The 24,218-nt window shown below is 34.5% G+C and overlaps 1 protein-coding gene across 9 annotated transcripts in view; it reads right to left on the bottom strand.

Moving 5' to 3' along the window:
- Window positions 1-24,218, bottom strand: part of LOC119829601 (obscurin) — a 102,117-nt gene that overhangs the window by 75,988 nt on the left and 1,911 nt on the right. For 5 of the 9 annotated variants that reach the window (XM_038352189.1, XM_038352193.1, XM_038352192.1 and 2 more), the window contains exons 1-2: window positions 2,297-7,014; window positions 1,963-2,078 (exon numbers count right to left, since the gene is read on the bottom strand). In XM_038352189.1, the coding sequence (XP_038208117.1) occupies window positions 1,963-2,078; window positions 2,297-6,865 (4,685 nt within the window). In that variant the 5' untranslated portion in view covers window positions 6,866-7,014. Of the gene's footprint in view, window positions 1-1,962; window positions 2,079-2,296; window positions 7,015-18,719; window positions 18,827-20,882; window positions 21,021-24,218 lie in introns of those variants that run through there. The other 4 variants (XM_038352196.1, XM_038352197.1, XM_038352198.1 and 1 more) reach the window with 4 other exon arrangements.

Genomic DNA, 24,218 nt, shown 5'->3' with positions numbered 1-24,218 from the left:
AATACTAGAACTTGTCGCATTTCGATGGCATGATTCCGTCGGGTATTTAGAGCTAATGTTAATAATACCAACAGGTGTCTATTCTGTCGTATCACATAAAATACTTATCCCAACATTAGGGACATTTACTGTTCAATATAAAATTAAGCGATTCAATTAATGCGAGTTTAAAGATCATATCCATTTGGCTGGTGTCACAGCTGTAAAGATTCCTCTTTTATTTTTGAAATGGTTTTTAGTGTATTGTGTAATAATAAGAAATCTAATGAAAATAAATTCTGTGTTTCTTTTATGATTAATTGCGTTTACAAGTCAACCGTTTCGATATTGATGAAATTGAAATTAGTTTGTAAAAACCAAAACATAAAAACATCATTGAATCATAAATACATATACATACAAACATAGGTACAAGACTCATAATAAACCTAACAATTTAATAAGCAAAATATTACGTGCTAAAAGAAAAATCCATATTTTTTATTGTCTTTATTGAATACATCGCTTTGCAATCTTACACATTGGATACACTGTATTCTCTATATAACGAAAATGACGATTATAATTTTAATGATATAATAATGATAATTATCACAATATAAATCGATCACAACAAATACAACAACGAACGTTTTCGTGGCTAAAGCAGGATATTTACAATGACAATGATTCCATCTTCTTCATCCAACAATCTTCGTTTCATTAAACCATCTTGCTTGAAACACATTTTGTAGTACTACTTCAACTAATAGTAATACATTTTGTATGTGGGTACGCTAAACACATAGTCCAAAGACGAGCCTCTGGACTGGAAGAAATGATTGTCGTATCTATAGACACGTCCTCTGTACCTGCATCAATAATTGTTGTCATTACGTCATCTTTCATTATGACAGGATGTGGTAATGATTGCTGATGATGATGACGTTATTTCTATGACAGATGCTGGTTTTTTTATTTGGTATTTTAATGGGATATTAGAATGATGATAATGATTTAGTTTTGTGGTGTAAGCTTTGCCAATGCATTAGTTACACGAGACAGGTAAAGAAAGGTCAATCTTGAAAAAGTTAACGTAAATAAAAAGGTAAACGTGTCCCTTGTAAGTTAGAATAAGCACTTATGTACAAGTATGAAATTTTGGGATTTTTTTATAGTTATCAACAACACCTTTAAAATCAGCTAGAATAAAAAGATAATAATTTAAGATGTTTTTAATTTTGTCTTATATCCAGATGAGGCATATAAACTTCTAAAGCGATCTCCATGATTCCTGAGATAAACTATAATCCATAATTTCCGAAATGTATGTCGCTATAACTCGATGCTTCTTATGAATTAAACGCTGAAGTTGCGCAAGAAAGTGCATCGACCTTTTCTAAATTTACCCCGTATCGCTGTCCAGCGCATTGGAACGACAATAAAACGCATTCCCGCCGTTTTATGTTCATCCTAGTTTTAGAAGTTAAACATTCTTAGATGGTTTTGTGTTCGGTCCCGATTTAAAGTTCAAATGTTTGCGGATATAAAGATAATTAAAATCAACCTAGCATATAAGGTGATATTTTTAATAAAAAATAAAGGGGTTAAATTGTTGGATCACTTGTGAAATAGTGAAAATATTTGTTTAAAATATTTCTTGAAGCGAAATAAAGTTCGCAGCTAAGACCTTTAATTTGTAAGAATTTAAAGTAAATACAGTATCAAAATTCTACCCAAATAAACAGGACAGGTGGTGGTGAGTTAATAAAAACGCGGTTCAACGAATGATGTTTAGGGAAAACCGTAATAAACGTGTCGGACATGACTTAATAATTTATTTTAGTACACGCTGAAAGATTTAACAGTCCAACAAGAGTATCTGGTGGGTTAAATATAAACGCTTCACGAATTAGGGCATGGTGATATTAAATTTAGGCCATGCTGTGTAAAACAGAGACGAGTTTCGTCTGATAAACTTACTTGGAACCGAGGGCGGCTTTGGTGTCAAGAATTTCGACAATATCGCCAGCTTTGACAGAGACTTCGTCATCTGCCGCCGCTGTGTAGTCACTAGACGCCACTACGACGTCGTCTACCTGTAACAAAGATACCATTTGTTGCATATCAAAAGATCATAAATAAAATTAATCTTCTTGTTTATTATATTACATTTTAGTATAATCCTAGCTAGGTAAGAAGAAGATTTCAATCTATAAGTGCAAAAGATTCTACGAGATAACTTGGAATAAAATGGGTGAAGATCATTTAGGTTAAAATTGAGTGTGTCTTGTTTGTGTCTTGTTTAATAAATTACCTTTGGCGGACTTTTGCTACAACTAGACCTAGATCTCGTAGATGATCTAGACGGATATCGTTTATAACTCGGTGTGTTGTCATATGTATTATATCTGCTTCTGTTTTCTTTATCCATATTAACGCCGCTATATCTGCGTCCCCAACCGCCCAATCTTGTTATTATTTGACTGTTACTAATATTGCAATAGCCATTTATGTTTTGTAAATCATCATCTTTCTCATCTGCGATCGGACAGCTGTACATACTGAAGCGATGTGCTATTGGTTTGCTTAAATTAAGAGCCGAAAATACGTGTAATGGTTCGAAATGTCGTATGCCATTTTCATCAAGAACTGAATATGCCACTTCACCCGTCAAAACGGCCCGGCTAGCTTCCCGAGGTACCACTGCTTGCAGGCCTCTCTTCATAATTAACAATGCTCCTGGACATTTTTTACGCTGGAACAGGAATTCTTCCATTGCGAGACTATTCTCCGGTTGAAGTAAACTCAACGGGACGTCATCGGAAGTCATAAGAGGTGATTCTTCGGGTATTATCATAAGTGCAGCACTTTCTCGCACTAATTCCCTCATTTTAGGGTCGGAGCGAGCTAATTCTGGATTTTTTTCTAATTTCTCTAGAGTGGCATGTAAATCGGGTGTTTGTTCAGCTAATTTACGCATCACTGTCAATCTTTTTAGAATGTTCATGCTAGTTTCATCACCCTCAATTTTAGATAAACTAAGTTCATCATTTACTAAAGACAACAAGCTCTTTGCAACATCACTCATTCCTAGAACACGGGCAAGGCCTATTGATTGAAGTATTAATTCTTTTAGATCCTTTTTGTCAGTATTTTGAAGCATATTTTGTAGCTCACCAGCACTTGACTCTTGTACAGCAGATACGATTGCTTTTTGTAAAGATTCTGCAGCATCTTGGTCCGTTTTTATAAAGGAAATTGAATCAGATATACGTCCCAATACGTGTTGAAGTAAATTAGAATCATTTTTAGTTATATTTTTGAACGCCGGCCCTAATACTTCATTTTCACTTTTTAAGAAATCACTAAACTTTTCAATAATTTCAGTTTCAGTCAAGGAATGCTTAGATAATGTACTGTTTACAGCGATTTTTATCAATTCCACTTTTGGTTGTGTGGTATTTTCCAATATTTCTTCGCAAAGAATTCCTTTTTCATCTTCTTTTTGAAGTATGTGGTACATAGCAGTGACGAAATCTTCATCAATAGACTTTCCTAGTATTGTATCAATAGATTTCAAAATATGTTGATATTTCTCTTTCCCATTATTATTATTAATTTCTTCAAATTGTTCAGCTGTAACCAAAGCAGCCAAAACAGCAGCAGCTATTGAATTTTTAATATGTTCTTCGTGTATCTTTTCTTCAGAGACAATTTGCTCACCATTAAGCTTTTCGTGGGATCGACTTTTTTGTAATTTACCAGTTTTATTAAAATTTCTAACGCCATTTTGATTTTGATGAATTTCAGACTTTACGTGACCACTCATTTCAATTATGGACTTAATTACGTCCATTAACTGATTTGCTACTGTATCTTTCAGGCCAAAGTCTGAAACAAATTCTTTTAAAGCTTCAGCGTTTTTTGTTTCATTTAGTATAACATTGATTGCTGGCAATTCGGCTGGAACTTGCCTACCAATTGACATACCAGCTTCAGATAATTGTCTTAACATATTTGTGTCAATAGTTAGTTCTCCTTTAGTCGATGTGGTATCGTTAGGATTAGTTTTAACTTTTAGAAGTTTTAATTCTTCGGGAGTTACTAAGAAACTTTGTACTGAAAATTCTAATCCTTCTTCACCTTCGACAAGATCTGGTGCTACAAATTTTAGACCTTCAGGTGTTTGCACAATCTGCCCAGGCACAAATGTAACACCGTTATCATCTGTTTCAATCACTCTTCCGGGAACAAAACGAGGACCTTCTTCTGTGTCAACTACTTGACCTGGTACAAAACGGGAACCCTCATCTGTAGATATTACTTGTCCAGGTATAAATGTTGGTCCTGCCTTGGTCTCTATTATCTGACCGGGTACAAATCGAGGTCCGTCTATTGTATGAATTGTTTGTCCAGGGACGAATTTTGGTCCACTTTTTGTGTTGACAACTTGACCCGGTACAAATTTAGGGCCATCACTGGTATCAACAACTTGGCCGGGAACAAATTGCTCCCCATTTTCTGTGAAAACTATTTGTCCAGGAACAAATATGCCTTCAACCATTGTTCCGGGCACAAATCGCGATTCACCTGCTTCATTCTTCACAAGGCGTCCAGGTACTATCTTTCCATCGTTTTTAGGTACTCTTGACCCCGGATAGAATTCGATGCCATTAGTTGTTTGTATCATATGACCGAAAACATACAAAGATTCTTCCGATACTGAACAAGTTTTAATATCAATAGGTAGACCCACAGGTGCACTATCAGAAAATTGAACGTCCTCCATAGACTTTGCGACGGAAAATTCCACATGCCCGTTAGCTTGAATTATAGTTGTTCCCGGCACAAACTTTTCCCCGTAAGTAGTTTGCACAATTTGACCTTCAATGAATTTTGGGCCATTTATAGTTTCAACGGTTGTTCCAGGGACAAATTTTAATTCAGAGTTCTCCATTTTAGTGATCCCTGGTACAAAGCATGTTTCACCATTTATAGCAACAGTTTGTCCAGGAATAAACTTAAGACCATTTGGTGTTGCTAAGGTAGCTCCTGGAACAAAGTGTAACTCATCATCTTGATGTACTACCTGGCCTGGTATAAATTGCCATTCATTTTCAATTTTAGCGTTTTGACCGGGTGTAAATATAGTATTCCCGTTTTCAGTAATGGTTTGCCCAGGTATGAATTGTATCCCATCTGGGGTTGAAATAGTTTGGCCAGGTACAAACACTTCATCTGATCCAGTATTTACAACTTTACCTGGAACAAATTTAAATCCGTCTTCTGACAATACTGTCTGTCCTTCAATAAATCGATAAGTGTCGTCTTTATTCTTTACTGTTTGTCCACAAACAAATTGTTCACCATCTGCCGTATTCATAACTTGTCCAGCAAGGAATATAGGTTCATTATTGTTTTCATTTGCCACAATATGTCCTGGAATAAGGCTAGCCCCTAAAGGTGTATTTACACTTAGGCCAGGCACAAAAACTGGTCCTGCTGGTGTTTCAACAGTCTGACCTGGCACGAATACGGGACCTTGCGGAGTGTTTACATGCTGACCTGGCACAAACTTTCTCGCTTTGTTTATATCCAGAGTAAGGCCGGATATCTTGGCGACTTTTTCTCTTTTTCCTTTTTTAATATTTTTAACTATGTCAGGCAGCTCTTCAAAAGTAGGTATCATGTCCATTTTGTTTGTTTGTAACATTTTTTCTGTAACATTTGCTGTATCGATCAATCGCTCAGATGACATTTGCTTTACTGCATTCAGAACTTCTTCTGACGGCCGCGACTTAATCGGCTTTAAAGGATTTACACAAGGAACGTTTTCGAGAGGAATAGACGTTTCACCAATGTTATTATCAGCTTGAAAGATTTCGGCTTCACAGTGGTACGGGGTTATTTTTACAGGCGTAGGTAATGTGGTTACTTTTGGGGTATATTTATTATCACTACTATTTTTATCAATTAAATCACAGTCCCAAGATTCAATAATTGGATGCACTTGATCTTTCCAATCACCACTGCACATAATAATACTAGACTTAGAGCGCATATGCTCAACATCAAAGTTATTATTCGAAAAACTTTTGACATCATGTTTTTCATGTCGTACTTCTAATTTTGCTTTCTTTGCCAAACGATCTTGGCGCAGTTTTTCTTCTTCGATTTCTTGCACTTCAGCCAATTTTTCCTTGTTTTCAAATATTTTTTTCATTGAAGATAGACCAGCCGCTCGCTTCCGTTTTTTCTTTCTTTCTTCTAATTCTTCCATTTCCCTTTGTTTCAATACTTCGGCATTAGGACCTTCTCCTTCAAACATTTCTACGTCCTCCGTAAAATCTTTAAAGTCCATAGAAACACTTCGTCCTTGTTTAGTTTTAATAAGCACTGTATCCGAATCCTTAGCAAGCATAACATCTCTAACATCACCATCACGCACAGCTGCTTCCATACGAGCTGAGAAGACCAGGCTACATCGCCTCTCATCAACTGTATATACATATTTCTTTTCTTCTGTCACTTGCTTCATAGATAACAATTCAATAAGAGCTTTCTGAGCATCCGTTGAGCCATCCAAAACAGGGAATATATATCTATAGTCCGGTATAATATCGTGTTTTCTGTTTCCATAATTAATTTCAGGCGAATAATGATGCGGGCCCAACTCTCCCGAAACATTTGTTATCTTACATTTAGTTTTACTGGATCTCGATATTAATAACACTGGAATGTAATGATGAGAAGGCAGTCCATAAGATTTTCCTGTAATACGACAGCAACGCTTAGCATCAGCTGGTGATATTGGAGCGAGGAGAGGGAAGTAGTTAGGCTTCGGGAGCCCTCTGCTCCTACCGGTTATTCGACAAAACGACATTTTTATTTATTCAAGTCCTCATATTATTTGTATTTGTTTACAAACTCAAAACCGGCTACAAACTATTCAACGAGATACAACAATCGCGATTATTCGCGTTCACGTGTAGGCGTGTGTATTGGGCGGCTGCTGAGAAGCGACTGGCGTACGGAGACGATGCTTAAAGCTCAACGGCGCGCACGCATTGATTTGCACCTTTGCGGAGGCAGACGGTGTGCCGTATATTTGTTCCGGTTAGGAGCTATTTATAAACTATAAGAGGGACGTGTATATTTACAAAGAACACGATTGCATGGAAAAACATTTGAGTGATTCAAGTATTGATTTATATTGCATGTACGTGAATTGCTATATTTAGGGAGAAACGATTGTTATGAAACAGTTACCATATGATATGGACCATATATTGATCTGTACATCATAATTAGTCCTATAGTTTATATTAATGCAAAAAGAGTATTTCATGAAATGCATTAACTATAATTTTAATTACTCTAAGAATTAACTTAAGACTTTATTTAAACAAATTGTAATTATATTTTTTTTTAATAAAATAAAAAATGAGACTGCCGGTTAGTTATTATATATATTGTAAGATAGTGAATTTTATTTATTGGTTTTATTTTTATTTTATTTTATTTTATTTTTCATGAATGTATCATGTATGTATCATTTACTAATGATTGACAAAAATGGCAAAAAATTATTGATATACATAATAAAAGAAGTTCTAGTTAAAATAATTTTAAGTAACATCGCAAATTCCAAATATTTTCCTTTTAAGTTTTAACATACATATAATGAAGGTGTTAATTGTAATCTTAAACAAAGGATGTGCAAAACCGTGAATAAATAAACTCGTAAATTATTTACATTCAACTTCCTGGACGCTTTGTCGCAGTAATGAAGAGGGACGGACATACATGAAAAACAACATCAATTGAATTATGAATGCAATATTTTTGATATTCAAACAAAGGGGTAATAAACTGCTCATTTGATTTAAAACATGCGAAGTGGGATATAAAAACATCTACTGGCAATAATACTTATGAATAAAATTCATTTGTTTAAACAGTTTTTCGTCCTTTTCATGTGCATGTCATTTGGAATCTATAGTAATGTAGCTTTATAGGCTGAAAAAGAGCTTGTTTGTTTGTTTGTTTGAACGGACTAATCTCATTAACTACTGGTCCGATTTGAAAAATTCTAGCGTTAGATAGCCCATTTATTGAGGAAGGCTATAGGCTATATATGTACCACGGGCGAAGTCGGGGCGGACCTAGCGGTCCACCGTTAAAATATAATATAAAAATATTTATATGTCATACAATTTAACTGAATTGAACATAAGGGCTAATGGTTGCCTATTAGTAGTGCCGTTATCATAAAACGACATTTTTCCGACGGCAAAGCTCTGAAGAAAAACATGTATGTATTGAGTAAATTTAAACCCTCTTTTAATTTCATCATAAGCAGGAATAAGTAACATAACATTTATGACTGTGCCAACTGTTGCTTAATCTCGATTTTTTTTGCTGTTATAGCGGTAACAGAAATACGTAATCTTTGAAAATATCCAATTATTACGATTCCTGAAATACAGCCCGGTGACAGACGGCTAGGCAGATAGACGGACGGACGGATGGAGAGATAGAAAAACTCTTAGTAATGGGGTCTCGTTCGCTTCGATTACGCTTCGATTACGCTTCGATTACCAAATCCTAAAACTCAACTTGATAGCGATGTTGTGATGTGTTTCACACACGGTACATGTGGTAAATGTATGAATAATTTACTTTTTTGAAGTTTAAAAGGTTTAGTATGGTATTCTAACATTTTATAATTTAGTAACGATTATGCACTACTTTATTATTATTTTAATACAGAATATGCTCACTTTGAGCAGGTAAAATCGCCAGTATTTAAAAATATAACCATGAAGGTTGAATATACCGCGAAGTTGTCTCGTATGTCACACAATATGACAAGTGTGAGCTTCCGTCGGTCGGTTGACGACCCCGCCAGATGATATTAGCCGTGGAAAACCGGTGAGGAAAGTTGTAACATCTTTTTTTTTGGGAGGTTGGTTCAGTATAGTGTATATAAAATTGGGAACGAATTTAAATCGATCGTAAAATCCGCGATGGTTATTTGATATTCAAACATTACTTTCATGTAGAGTTTTGCAAGAATTGTATAAATTTATTTCCAAGTATTTAAAATCACATAGTAAGTAGAAATAAAACGTAAAATTTCACCATAACAACGATTACATTGAGATATCATAGAATTTAAATTGCGCAATTCGTGTTCATCAAAGGTTACAATTGCACAAAGACAAATTTTTCACAAACATTTTCTAAGAAACCCGTTAAATTCTGCTTTAATCTCAATAACATAAACTAAGGCGACATATAATGTAAACGGTTACTTCCTCTCTATGCTTTTTTACAAAAACATGCTTGTCTATGTTTCGCGAGTGCGAAATTAAATATTATTTAACATGATGTTTAATTATTTATTTAACAACAAACTATATTTATACCCGTTCTTTAGCGTAGAATATTGACCACAGTCGTACCTACTCACGCTTTAAATAAAATATATCGGGAAAACCAGATGTTCAATGCATCTGCCCTGTTCCCTATAAATCTGGGCTCATGATATCGTTAATAAATAATCGATATTATCTCATTAAAACGGTGAGGAAACCGGCATGTCCAAGAATTAAAAGTTCGACGACATTTGACATTTGCCAACCCGCACTTGGCCAGCGTGGTGGATTATGGCCTGAACCGTCATAGAGGCCTGGGTACCAGCGGTGGGAACATATATGGGCTGATGACATTATATGTCATAAGTTAAAAACAACATTATCTTCCAGATCAAGTCAAATTTATCGACATCGAATCAAAATGGCTACAATAAGTTTTTAAATTATCAGCGTCTAAATATAAACAAACAATCATTTAAAAAGTAGGATAGAAAAACTTGGAATTCACGATGACTAGTGTTTTCGGATTCTCTGTAAAACAAGTGTTAAAAGAAAATTTTATAGAATATTTTGTTTGGCTTTTCCTTATGATTCATGCTTAATGACTTTTATGAAAGCTCGAGTTATTGACAACATTGTTAATATTCTGGCAACATATTAATGTGTCACGCTGAGTCTCACAGAGTTTTATCACAGGTCATAATCGTAAACGTCTGTACAGAGTATGATAATTATTCCCCTGTAGTTGTTTATAAAGCCATGCCGTAAAAAAGGTATTTTTTATTTTGGGTGTTCCAAAAATAGCGGGTCTAAATTGGAGCAAAGTTCGACGATGGTCATTTAGACTAAGTACTTCTGTTAGTTTTTGCGCTTTTAACCCCTGCAAAGATCTTAAAATTTTATTGAAATAACATTACTTCATCCGCAAATAAGGACACGTTCGTATGTAGGATATCATTTCAAATTGTACGTGATGTAAATCATCATCAGCCCATATATGTTCCCACTGCTGGGACACAGGCCTCCTATGACGGTTCAGGCCATAATCCACCACGCTGGCCAAGTGCGGGTTAGCAGATGTCACATGTCGTCGAACTTTTGATTCTCGGACATGCCGGTTTCCTCACGATGTTTTCCTTCACCGTTTTAAGCAGTGGTGATGTTATCTACATGCGCAGATAAATTGAAAAGTCAATTTATTTCTTGCACGCTCGCCCGGTCTCGAACCCCGACTTATCGATTTTGAAGTCCGAGGTTCTCACCACTGAGCCACCACTGCACAATGCACTGCACGTGATGTAAATAAAACAGCCAAATTTTTACTTCGTAGCTCCTAACGTTCTAACATTTGTTATGTTTTCAAATATAACAGACATGCAAAAACTTTCCGTCAGCGAAACCACACAACAAAAATTGCGCGGGAGTAATTTTGACAGACGTCAATTAGATTTGGCGGGAAGAACGGTTTCTATGACACTTGCGGTAAAGACACTTTAAAAATATCAAGATGAAAGAAGCAATTCTGAATAAAGGTTGCGTTTGTGCCAATATGTTCTCGTAACCACTTGACTTTGAGCCGTGGGTTAAACTTGACTTGAATGATATTGTAATTGTACAGCTGAGTGCGATAAACTAAAAATTCTATAGATTTTATTTACATTTCCAGGGCTATATAAAGTGTTTGTAGATTATAGATTATTTCCTTAAGGCAATTAAATGTAAAAATGTCATTAAGACATTTTATCATGAAGGCGGACAAGATAAAATTAATAAATGTTCATCTATCACAATATGATAAATACTTATATAAATTTCAAATTTGTTCAAAGCCTGTTATTGAATTGACTTCTAAACATCCTATTAGCTTATAACCGCCAATGTGTGTCATAATAAGTTCTCAACGCGTCTAGAGAAAAGAAATCGAAAAACACTCCTTGCGGCCACACTCGCATTTTTCGAATCATAGTTATTCTAAACTCTTCTTTCAAACAAATTGTCTCATGTATTCGTTCCAATTTCCAAGTTAAATAACGAATGAAGACCACTAAAACCTATGTTTTAAACACGACACGCGAACCAGCACCGCCTCCTACATGTAGCGCCCACAGACATCATGTTATTTCCGAGAATGCTGAATATTTGCACCAGATCTCCGTCTTTAATTGGAACTCGGGCCATTTGTTTCCCATTTTATTTTTGTGTTCAAAATATTGGTCTGCATTTAACATGTTATGGCATCGCTTTAGATTGATTTTGTCATGAGGTATTTTTGCATACTTTAGAATTAAGACGTACGTCCTGATTCAATCTCAAGTCTTTACTTCACTGTAGGTTTACTGATCAAATAAAGTTACAATAATTATCTTTCTCAACTAATGATTTAGGTGTACAAGTACATTTCGAATGTCCTAATTGGATCCTATGATATATTATATAGAACGATCGAAAAAAGTAAAGAAAGAAAATAGCACAATGCGGTAAAATCCAAGTTATTACACGGGAAAGAAGATATCTTATTAATAGTGCTTATCGTCTCGTTCTGTGATTGGAACATGTATTCCCATGTATTGTCCCATTAGTAATAAAACAAGGAGGTGACATGTTTTTTCGTTTACTTGTGCAGTAGCTATAATATATTTTATGAAGATAAAGGATGAAAGATGAAGATAAAGGCTAATCCCAACCAAAATGAGTGTGGTGAAAAGTCATTCAGGAGAACTATTCTTTTATTCTCGTGCGTAGCTTGGTATATTAAAATACCATTGCATCACTGACAACCGCCACAATGTAATGTACTCGCTATAAGGCAAATTAAGAAAGAAATAACCATCTCAATGTTCACGCTCACTTTCCAAGTGTCAATTCACTAAACACATACTGAAGACATACTTTTCCGGCGTTGTGATGTATCGAATGCAACAAGGATTTGGGCGATATCCAAACTAATTATACGCCCGTAACTTATGTTCACGACCGCTGTGCCCGATATATCAAATAGAGATTGTAATCTGTACTTCACTTTCATTGATTGCAGCATTTTAAACTAGAAAAGGTCGCTTTTGCTTTGGCTAAGACAAGGAGTGATGAATATAGCTAAACCAGTAATATAAGCTACGGTAATGTCCTTGGTTAAAATTTATTTATGGACATTTATGAAATAACAATTTTAAATCTGTGTTCTAATTGCTCGACTTTCGAAATTTTAGAGGTTTTTATTTCATCCGACGATCGGGCGGTTAAATCATGTTTCTTTTCTTTCTTTCTTATTGCATATAATTCGCTTATCTAAACCAATACAAAGCTTAAGAGTTTGTTAGTTTTTGAATGCGCTAATCACAGATACTACTGAATCGATATCAATAAATTATTTCACCCGACCACTTCTTTCATCTATCTTCATTGGATATATACGTGATCCCTGTGTGCTATAAGGCTATGGATGTAACACGGGCAAAACTGGGGCGGACGATATATAGAGGAAGAGTGCAAAATGTATTCATACCGTTATATCATAAAATATTACCTACATGAATATGGCAAGAGAAATCGGGCGCGTTCCACAAATGTTATGTTTATCTCTATAATCATTAAATTTCCATTTAATGTTAAATGTTTTATGCAATTGTGGATGCAATTCCAAACTGCTTGATAAATATACGTGGATATGAAGAGAAATGCACTCACATTTATTTAAAAACACGTTTCTCAAGCGTGTCACGTAAAAATATATGTCCTAAAATAATAACGTGCTCAGACAAGCACAACATTGGGCTTCGCTTGGCGTATACTTTACTGAGAGTATAGGATAGAGCAAGAATGTAATGCTTCATATTTATTTATTCCTTTATAGTTTTTATTCTTTCTTCGTAATCGAACCGCATCTCAATAAGAGTAGTAAATATTACAATCGATATAATATAATAGTGATTTATTTTAAGGCGTAAATGTAACTTTGTAAGTGCGCTTGAGGTTAATTTAATTCCTATATATTTGTTCGTTCTATTATGTAGTTGAGAATAATACCGTACAAATAAACTAGCAAGAGCACCTGCAAACCTGTAAGAGGGGTCTCTCTGGAGCGCTTATTTGATCTCTGTAAATGTGAAATGTGAACTGTTAATTAACTTTGAATAAATCAAAACTCTTTATACCATTATTGGACACAATAAAAAGGAAATTAATGACACATTAAACAATGAATAGAAGGCAGTTTTATCGTACAGTGCAGTAGAGACAGTAATCTTTACCAGGCATCCTAAATTATAAGGACAAATTCTGAGTTATGTTAGAACTATCATGGTTCATGAGATATAGGCTGGTGACCGACGGACGGATAGTGAAGTCTTAGTATTAGAGACCCGCTTTCCTCCTTGATTACAGAAAGATGATGATTCAAATTATCTTCATATTCATTTGTTAGTAATTTTGTATTAATCGTTACGGCGAAACGAAAGAATGATGACATCACATCAAATTATTATATATCAACGGATCACAATAAAATACAAACGCACCAGAGCAACATAAACAACGAATAATGTTTCAAACTCAAATCCCGCAGACTAAACAAAAGGTCAGTAAGTTACAAAATATCGGTATTTTCAGCACGAATATTATTAGTTAACTAGTTCAAGGTTCAGAACGGGAATAATAAGAGTTTCTCGGAACCTGGCTAAATGTAACCGCGGCGTATTTATGCAACTATCGGAAAGCTAATAGCATGACTTTGCCAATATCATAGATTTTAAGGTTTGTTTTAACGTGTGTTTTGTTACTTAATAAATGACAGATTAGATTTGAATGAAATTTTGTCGTTTTTATTTTAGAACAGGGCGGGAAACTGAACTTTTCGGTTGGGTCGGCTGACGGTAAGCGACCACTGCAAATGTATTGCCATTTTATAGGAAAGGACAAAGGGGATAAATAAGGGATTGCCACGGGCCTCCTTAGGCTAGAATAACATAAAAGTTAAGGTTTATCGCGCCTACAGATTTTATCACAACTTCTGAAAGTTTGAGACACTACAATAAGCCATTAAGGGGTTAAGGTAGGGTTTAAAACGCTCTAGTTTTAAATGTAAAGATACTAATGATACTACAGCAATGCATGAACATATTATTTAGTAACCTACGGATTTACAAGTATTTAATTAAAATGATTTAGGCACTAGCCGATAAAACAATATAACGTATTTCTTATTTTATGAGTACAAAAAACGTTATAGTAGATATACAATACAAAATCAGTTAAAAGAAAAATAAATGAACAATTCCGAATTTCAGCTTATTTTAGCTCACACCTCAACAGTTGTAACAATAATTCGCAACAAAGCGCATTTCGGCGTGATGTTGTTTATTTGCTGAATTTGAAATTCAAAGTCGAGACGATCAGAGAGGCACGGAAATGTTTTGATAATTATGTATTTATTCATTTTGTAACCGTGCGTGCATGTGGAATTAAGAATGAATATAACAAAGGTCTTTTTTAGGTCTTTATATTTACTAGTTAAAGCTCCGCCTTAAATGTTTTTTATTTATGGTTGTGCGAGCAACCGAGCTGGTGATTCGCCTAAGCAATCACCTCCGCCCATAATTAAATGCAAAGGTATTTTAACAGACTGATGTAGAGGAAAAAAAATATTGTTTTAACACTATCTTACTTCCACAACAAGAGTAAATTAATAGTTTTACTGACAAAACATTAATAAAACGCATGTAAGATATCCCGATTACAACACAGATTCATGCAATAGAAATAGATCTCATTACCCAGCGTTTAACCAGCCCCAACAACTAAAATATTTCGCAACCGTAGTTTATCGTATTTTAAGCGTTCAAAGTTCCTCAGCGAATAGCCATTAAATCGTTCACGAGTCTCTCACTGGGTTCATAAAGAAAACCGCGGGAATGCGTGTGTCTAGAAATAGATAAATGTGCCATTATTTAGACGCTACCCACGTGAGGTAAACGCGTGCATATTGAATAATTTCGTAATCCCATCGCTAATACTAAAATCTCCTAGTGCCCATTTAAGATTCTTAATTATTGTTTTATATTTATTGCTATTGAGTAAGCTTACGTATTTGTAGCTATACAAATTTGCCTTAAATAGGGTACTCTCTTTATTCCATTAAAATTAAAATTAATTTATAATTTTCTTAGAGATATAATAATCTGCCTCGTGCTTTGCAAAGATAGACAGGATTCAAGGGTAAATTTCATTAATGAATTTCAGACCTCGCCCGATTTATTTGGTTTTCTCTATTTATTTATTTTTAAATTATATTTAAATATCAAGAAACCTTCATAACGTGAAGACTTATCACGCAGAAGATAGTAACTGTTGCATTTATAAAATTTCTCAGATTTTATACTATCCTCTATCTCATCAGGTATTCCACCAATGTCTCAATGAGTCAGGGACGTCGTATCTAGATATTTAAAAAAAACAAGATAAAGTCCATTTGTCACTTTAATATAAAGGACAAGCGATATCCCAAATACCTCCAATACATTTGTTCGTCAAAGCAACCTTATTTTAAATGGGCACAAAACCTGAATGCAACTACAAAGACACAAAAATGATTTAAACGTTTCAATATGAAACTACGCGAATGGAATTCAGTTCGCTAAACCCATTATAAGATGATAAGTGGTGTTAAATCAGCAAAATTTCGTATTTACGATGCAAACCAATAAAAATGGCTGTAACATAAATAAAATTCCGTGGAAACACCTTGGGTGTTTTCATGAGATAAAAAGTTTTACAGTCCCAGTTAATAACGAATGAGCATTTTATAAGTGTGGTATTCCCATTTGTTATTTTTTATGTTGAACCAGTTACAAAGATTCTAGGAAAATCTAGTGTCGTGTTGATCGCAAACTATGATGTTTTGATGACAAAAGTAATTCATTTCTACGATTATATTATTTGGGTGTACATAAATCAACCCATCTTAATTTTCAGAATTGACTAGATGTTTTTGGTCCGAGCAGGTAACATTTTATCTTGTGGTATATATGGATTTGCCTGGCTTCTATTTCATTCGAGTTATTGGCAAATGCCTTCCAATAAAAATTGGTATTAAAATACGAGCGATAGAACAGGTTTGTTCTAGTTAGTTCGATTAATTACTGGTCTACGTTTGTAAGTTTCCAAACAACAATACCTGCCCTACTAACTACTAATAATGTTCATGTAACTAAATCTTTATACCTATTCACGTGCACTACGTAGCGTTACAATTATAACCACCGGCGTGTTTAACAAAGACGCAATTCCGCCTACAATGCATCCAGTCGAATCAAACAAAACAGAATTAGCATTCATCTGTCAATCACGTTGACATATTGTCAAGCGTGTCGCGGTCAGCTGTCAAGTTAGCCAGCCAATTATCCGCCTAATCACTTGGTAATAAATGTGCAATTAGCGTACATGAACAGTTAGGTGGAAAGACGGAAATAAGTGTTGTAGAAATAGATGAAGCGTCTAGAGACATTGTTGGTAACTTGGAGTTTGGGGTTCTTAGTTATATTATGTTCATGGTTTTAATAATAAGATATCTAATAGGATATGTTTTTATTATTGGAACAGTCCTGAAAGACTAGCTTATAAAGGTATAAGAAAAGAATGACAAAATTAAGAATAACAAAATTTATTGTGGGAGTCGAGCATGCTTCGGCACGAATTGGGCCAGCTCGCACCAGGGAAGCATCACTTCCCCACAGAAAACCGGCATGAAATAATAGCTTGCTATTGTGTTTCGTACAGTGAGTGGGGGAGCCGGAGGCGTATTTCCTTCTCCCAGCCCTTCCCAGTCCATTCCTTCTATCCCGTCATCAATCCTTTCCTTATCCCATATCCCTTAAAATCGGGCAGCACATTCTCAGAGGTTTCTTCTTTTTCCTTCATTCTTAGGCCTTTGCGAATGTTCATGGGCGGTGGTGATCGTTTACCATCAGGCGAACCATCAGCTCAGTTGCCCGCTATGATGTTAAAAAAAATTAAGAGGTGTATGAGATTTAGAAGTTTCGAGTTATTACAACCGGAGCTATCTATAGGGTGTAGACTAACGCCATCTATTACTAGCTAACGGTAGCAAGCAGAAAGCACAACAAATGGTTTGAGTTCGTGTGTGACCACGTGTAACTGACATCAATACATACAACCACTTTCCCATTGAAACGAATAGATGGCGTTGAAATGGAAACTAAACCACTAGAGGGCGCTGTATTAAAAATGAAAATGAGACTATTATTAGCAGCGTAAATAGCTAAGATGAGAACGGATTTAGATAATGATTTGGCAATCAGAGAACATTGAACGCATGAATTATAAATGGAATAACATGAGTAACAAAATGTTTATGTTGTGCCGAGGGATTTATTGAATCCGATACGTGTTTTATAGTGTTCAAATTGTATGCAGCGATCAATTTACAGGTGAATAAGGCCAACGTGGGCGATCCGTATATTTAAGGATACATTTTAATATGAAACCGCTTAAAAACCTATCATTCTCTACACTATAGTCCGCTCATATTAAACCTCACTGTACAGACAGATGTTCCATAAGAGTAACGATCATAATTTACCACACTACCCAAGGTGCCCACTATTGGGCTAGGCCAGTTCAGTTGTAAAAGTTTTTGGAAGTCTCAACCACTGAGCACAGTGTTGGTGCTATACTCCTTCTCTTCCAACTTCTTCACAACCAACACATTAATTTCAGTTTCTATTCTTTTAATCTATCTAGCAAGATAAACTTAGTACATTTTGTTGTCTTTGCTTAATCCTAAATTTGTATAGCATGGAGTTTAACGATGTTCATAAAAAATATATGAGTGTTTGAGAGTATTCTGGTCATAAAACATAAAGCGAATCTGCCAAATATTAAAAATGATTCATCTATTTTATTATTTAATAACTAGATTTACACCAGTTTTTCAGTCGCAAAAATAAGTGCAGTTGCACGCTCACGAGAGTCTCTTACAGTAGTATTTGAAAAACAAGGGTTATTTTATCCTAGGTCTTAATTTAAACGTTATGCTCGAATCATCCATCCCTTATACGACTATACAATATAATGATACAGTTAAGTCAAATTACATACAAATGCTGCTATACCCAGTAAATATTTTAACAAACAACCAAGCTGCTTTCAAATTGTCAGAAATAGACCAAATTTATTTGGGATTACACGAAAAGCACCAGCTTTCTATTGAAAAAAGAATCATAAAAATCGGTTAACCGAGTAATAAGTTATGAAGTATCAAACATATATAATACAGTTAAATTGAGAACCTCCCCCTTTTTGAAGTCGATTGAAAAATCACAAGATACCAAATCGAGCACTCACTTCCATAATGATCCTGAGGGTCTCCGCCCTCGCCTCGCGCTCGCTGAGCCGCCGCCGCGCGCGCGCCGCCCCGCACACACACTCCCGGCTCAACCACTCCCCGAATTCTGGAGCACATTGCACCACATTGCACCACGGGTCGAGGAAGGTGTACAAAGCAAGCAAAGTTGGAAGAGGGACAAGCAAAAAATAAAATGACCAGCCAATTAGACGCGATGCACAGCGGGTCAACGAGTATGGGGAAGGAAGCAAAGCTGAAGCATGGACAAGGGAAAGCGAGATAGCATAGCAGTAAGCAAGCAAAGTCAAAAGGTGAATGTGGCCCGTTACCGAGTTCTGCGTAATGTTACTAGTAAGAGATGATGATCACGCGAAGCAAAAGCAGTAGCAGTAAGTGCAGTAGTTCAAGCAGAAGTATGTCATGCATTGCATTTAGTTATGAATTATGACTAGATTATTTAATAGTATAATAGGCAGGTAAATCAACCGCAAGTTCGTTCCCGATGAAGACTTGAATCAAGAAACGTGATTTAATCTATCACATAGATGTTAATGTGCTTTTTAATTTAAATTTGTAATGACCTGTACAGATACCAATGAGGAAACTGTTCCTAATTTTTAGGTTTATAGTCCAATTGGATGAAGTGAAAAAATCATAAGACGCGCAACTGTTGCTGCATATAATACGAGATATAGGAATTACGTTTCACGCATACGAAATTCTAAAAGGAGAACCGTTTGACATTGGCACTTCGGTCAACGATGGTTAAGTATTCAAATATCTTTGAGCTCGCTAATGAACTGAAATTTATATTATTGTTAGTAGCGACGCGAGTTGGCTTTTGAATTTAATTTGGTATTCAGGGGTGAATTTTGTAATGTCACCTGCATGGAAAGGACTCTTAATATCGTAGATACAATATTTTAGTCGGTTCGACTCCAAGTGTGCGATAAATAACTTTTCAGATTATTTGATGCATTCAATTATTCTGAAAGTTTTATTTCTATACAAATATAATGAAATATTTATTTGACTTAAATTTCTATCTTACAGTATTCAGAGTAATTTCCCTTCAGGTGGCATTACAAAATTCTACTATTAGAAATATGTCTTATGCAAATGGTCTGATATAAATCAATGTTAGTAAGGAATAGCACACATGAAAAGTAGGAATACATGAATTAATTAGCAGCGGATCACACTTCAAACCAACATCGGACCTGTATGGAAGTAGGGAATGGTAAGAGGATAGGAAAGTGTGTTACAGTAAGTATTGTAGAAAGTACAGTGTAAGTATCTAATCTACTTCGGCGTTACACAAGGTCATTTCTATATAATTCTACTGTAACGTAAAGAACCTGATGATGCTCCAATCTGACGGAATGTTTAGTGTTTCGTGCCTTTAAGTTATCACTTTAGTAAATAATACAACTTAAGATATGTATCAAAAGATAGAAATTGTTGGCATTAACACAAGATAGTTTTTTCCGTCAGATTTCGAATCATCTTCATATTTTCATCGGGTGTTTATAATTTTCCTTTCTCGGTAGAGGAAATAATACTGTTACAACATCGATTCTAATAAAGCGTCTGTTCGTGTGTGTTGGTGTATCGTGCTATTATACCTGTGTGTTATACGTGTATTAACAGCGTTCTACTCTATATTATGAACTAATCCAATGCGTCAAGTTTATTTTTCTTAAAACTTTCTTTTATATCTAATTATTAACGAATTAGTTGTTATGATGAGAAATTTTGAACAAGACGTTATATTTTTATGAATAGTTTTTGATAACAATTACTAAATTTTGTAAATTTAACTATGAATCTATTGAAGATCCTTTAAATCGATTAATACAATATTCTTTTGCGGTTAAATGTCTATAAGCACATGGAAAGGTTCCGTTAAGAAAATCGTTGTTTTACTTTAACCAAAATTTTACTAGTAGTAGCTCTACAAAGCAGTTATTAAGTTCCGTATTGCCAACTACGCATCTACTTCGACAATAAACAGTGATTCTCTATTTATATCGCTTTTCATTTCACTTTCATCCTCTATTTCTGTAATTTATAATTTTATTTAGTCATAGAATCAATAATCATAAAGAGAATCACAGTTTATTATACTTTTCACAGTATCATATTGATTGTATTTGACTGACCTATCGCTTCATTGGTCAGGATGTCACGTGTGACTAACAGTTTGTTTGGATCCATATTTATTTATTCTAAATGCAATATATGACTTCGTTTGATATGTATCGTCTTTTTAACTAAATATCAATAGTATTGTAAATATTATTTCTATATCACTGGCAAGAATTCGTGCTGTAAATTTTTATAATAAAATAAAACATTTTCGTAGATTATTGTGTATTTCTTGCTCATATGGAAGTAATTTGGAACTTTTACATTTTTTTGTTAATCAAGTAATACACTCGTTATTCCATTCGTAGGAAGAAGAAATATAAAATGATGATGAACAACAACCAGTCATTGTAACCAAGCTGGAATTATTCTAATTTTAATAACAACAGACCTAATAAAGACGTAGGTATAACACTAAACGTAAATACCATGAAGCCGCAAGCTTCATACCTGACCAAAAATATAATTTTGGCTTGCATTCGGTATTTATGCGGGAATTATTTGTATTTACCTCGGAGATTGATTACGCGATGAGCATTCGGTTGCAGCGGATACACGAGTCTGCCAAGTGAGTCATGCCAAATAGCCTAATACTTTAACTCCATAATTATGGACATATCGAGCCAACAAGATGGGATTAAAATTCCAATCGAAATCGTGAAATAAACGCGGGCATAACAAATGTTAAATGGAATCATTATTACGGATTGAAGAAATCGATAAGATAACCCTAGATTAAGAGAACTAATCAAATAATCTGTAATATCCAACATCGAAACTCATGAATAATTCATAAGGTTGAAGATGAATAAAGCAAAAATTTAAAGGTAATGAGCATAGTACTGACGGAGTAAAAATTAATTAGTACTAGACGACAAATTTATCAATTACTATTCATCATAGAGCCATTGAAATTCAAGTAAGCAATCGGTACAAGGGTACCGAGAAATCGTAACAAGGAATCGTGAAAAGAATCGATGAATCCAACAAAAGACTTCAATGAATCTATAAACTCATAGCGAGTAAGGATAGAATAAGGTGAAGGCAAACATAAATGCAGAAAGGAGAAATAAAACATTTTTTTGATTTAGGAAACCTCTTGAAGTGTTTCTATCAAAATTTTACAAGAAGCAATAAAGATGCTAAAAACCAATAATAATTTAGAAATCAAAGACGAATTTAGACTCGAGTCAAATTAAACACAAGAAAATTCTAACCAAGCACAAGCAGGAACAGCATAATTCTAGTTGGACGTTATTATAGCTCGTCATTCATCGGAACAGCGTCACGGTGAAAAGTATTTCACGGGCATTGCCGTAGGTGGCGACAGATGCATCACGCTACGCGACAACTACGCAAAAGACACTTTGTACTGCAAAAACGTCGTGTTGCAAACGAATATTGTTATTTGAAGTTCGTATTTATAACTGTGGTAACACTTTTTCAATAAAAATAACGGCTTATTAACCGATTTCAGAAAAACTAGGTTCTCAATTTGACTCTACTCAAGACGACTTTCGATTCGTGTTTGTTGTAAGAGAATAAAAACAGTCTTCCACTTTTAATAAATTTTTCTTTTTACTGGGTGAACCGATTTTGATGATTTTTTATTATTTAAATGCTGAAGCCTACCGAGTTGTTCCATTTATACTTGGTCAAGTTCTGACAATTTGAAGGCGGTTTAATTTTATGTTAAAAATGATTAATTTAGGGTTAATTATATATTAAATCGTGTATTAAGGCAATAACTTTTAGTTGAAACATGCTTCAATAATTTCAATAATGCCATTTTAACTGTCATGGTCCTAATTCCATCAATTCAAGCCAAATTCAACGACCCTGAAAATGGGTCGGCTTAAATTTTAATTTAACGCAATTTTACTCCCTTTATTTAATTAGAGCGTAACTCTTACAATCGTCATCGTAGCGAAATGCTCTGTTATAAGTGTTGACACACGTGTCTAAAATTAATCCCGAGCTTTATAAAACCAACGACCACTGAATTTATTATACTCAATGAGCTGCTCCATCTCAAAAGCTGTTTGAAATACCTCGGAACAGATACAGAATGTTAGAAACGTTTCGTATCTATTTCGATACGACTTTGACCTAAAACTAATAAAATTTTAAAGGACAAGGACGAGTTTTAAAATGAAGAATAAATGTTTTAACAAATTGTCAGAACTAGACCGAATTTAAATGGGCCCACACGGAACGTACCAGGTTTTAAATAAATTAAAAAAATCATCAAAATCGGTTCACCCAATCGAAAGTTCTGAGGTAAAAATAATAAAAATCTACATTCGAATCGAGAACCTCCTTATTTCGAAGTTGGTTGTAAAACCTCATCTAGTTAAATAATTATCAACAACATTCAACATCAAATTCCGCCTTCCAATTTTAAATCTGTTTGTTTATCTGTTTGTTCAATATCGCTCAAGATCTATTACAACCCATTTACTGAAAACTGAGATTCTAATTACGACTATACTGATTTTTACTCAACGTAAGTAAAACCATTTCGACTGAAGAACTATCGATTAAAACAACCATCCTTAAATCCAATCCTCCTTTTGAAGCTATATACACAGAAAAAACTTAGAGCAGCTCCAATTGTTATCGGAGATTTTTATAATAACAGACATAATACAACTCAAACAGTATGAGCACTTACAGAAAAATGTTTGGAAAACATTATATTAATTGTGTAAATAATCTATCGAGATTAAAGCTTAGTTAAATCAAAAGAAGATACCGTTCAATCATAATTCGGGCTAAGAAGATACTATTCTAGGCAAAAATAAGAATCTTGGTCACACAAGGTTACCAGAAAGTATGGCGGATGCTGAAAAATTTTAGAGACGGAACGCACTGAAATGACATCCGGTACATGTGCTATTTTCGTGATTTATCATCCGATAATTATTTCATATTCAGAACTTTGAAGTGTGATCAAAACACGGAATACATACTGTATGGTTTTGATACATAAATCAAAAAGAAAATTAACACGATTAGTCCAAAATATTTTCTAATTTTATCATTAATTTATTTATTCCCAAGGGTTTAATTTAATATCAAAATATCAATCTAATATTTCAATCAAAATATTTACAATTTTTAATTGTAATTTTATGTATTCTTACATAAAATTTAAAACATTTAGAATTTAACCTAATTTTTACAATTGAAGATCAAATCTTTTCAAAAACTGATACCCAGCACAGTATCAGATATAAATACCCGATACAACCTAGCGAGGAATTCTATCACAATCAATCGACAGCTGAAGTCAAGACCAAAATGTCAACTGTTGACTTTTAGTACATATTAACCATGATTCACGAGCG

The sequence above is a fragment of the Zerene cesonia genome, chromosome 10 (genome assembly GCF_012273895.1).
Source record: "Zerene cesonia ecotype Mississippi chromosome 10, Zerene_cesonia_1.1, whole genome shotgun sequence".
In the NCBI taxonomy this organism is placed as follows: Eukaryota; Metazoa; Arthropoda; class Insecta; order Lepidoptera; family Pieridae; genus Zerene; species Zerene cesonia.
This window is presented reverse-complemented; position numbering and strand designations above follow the sequence as displayed.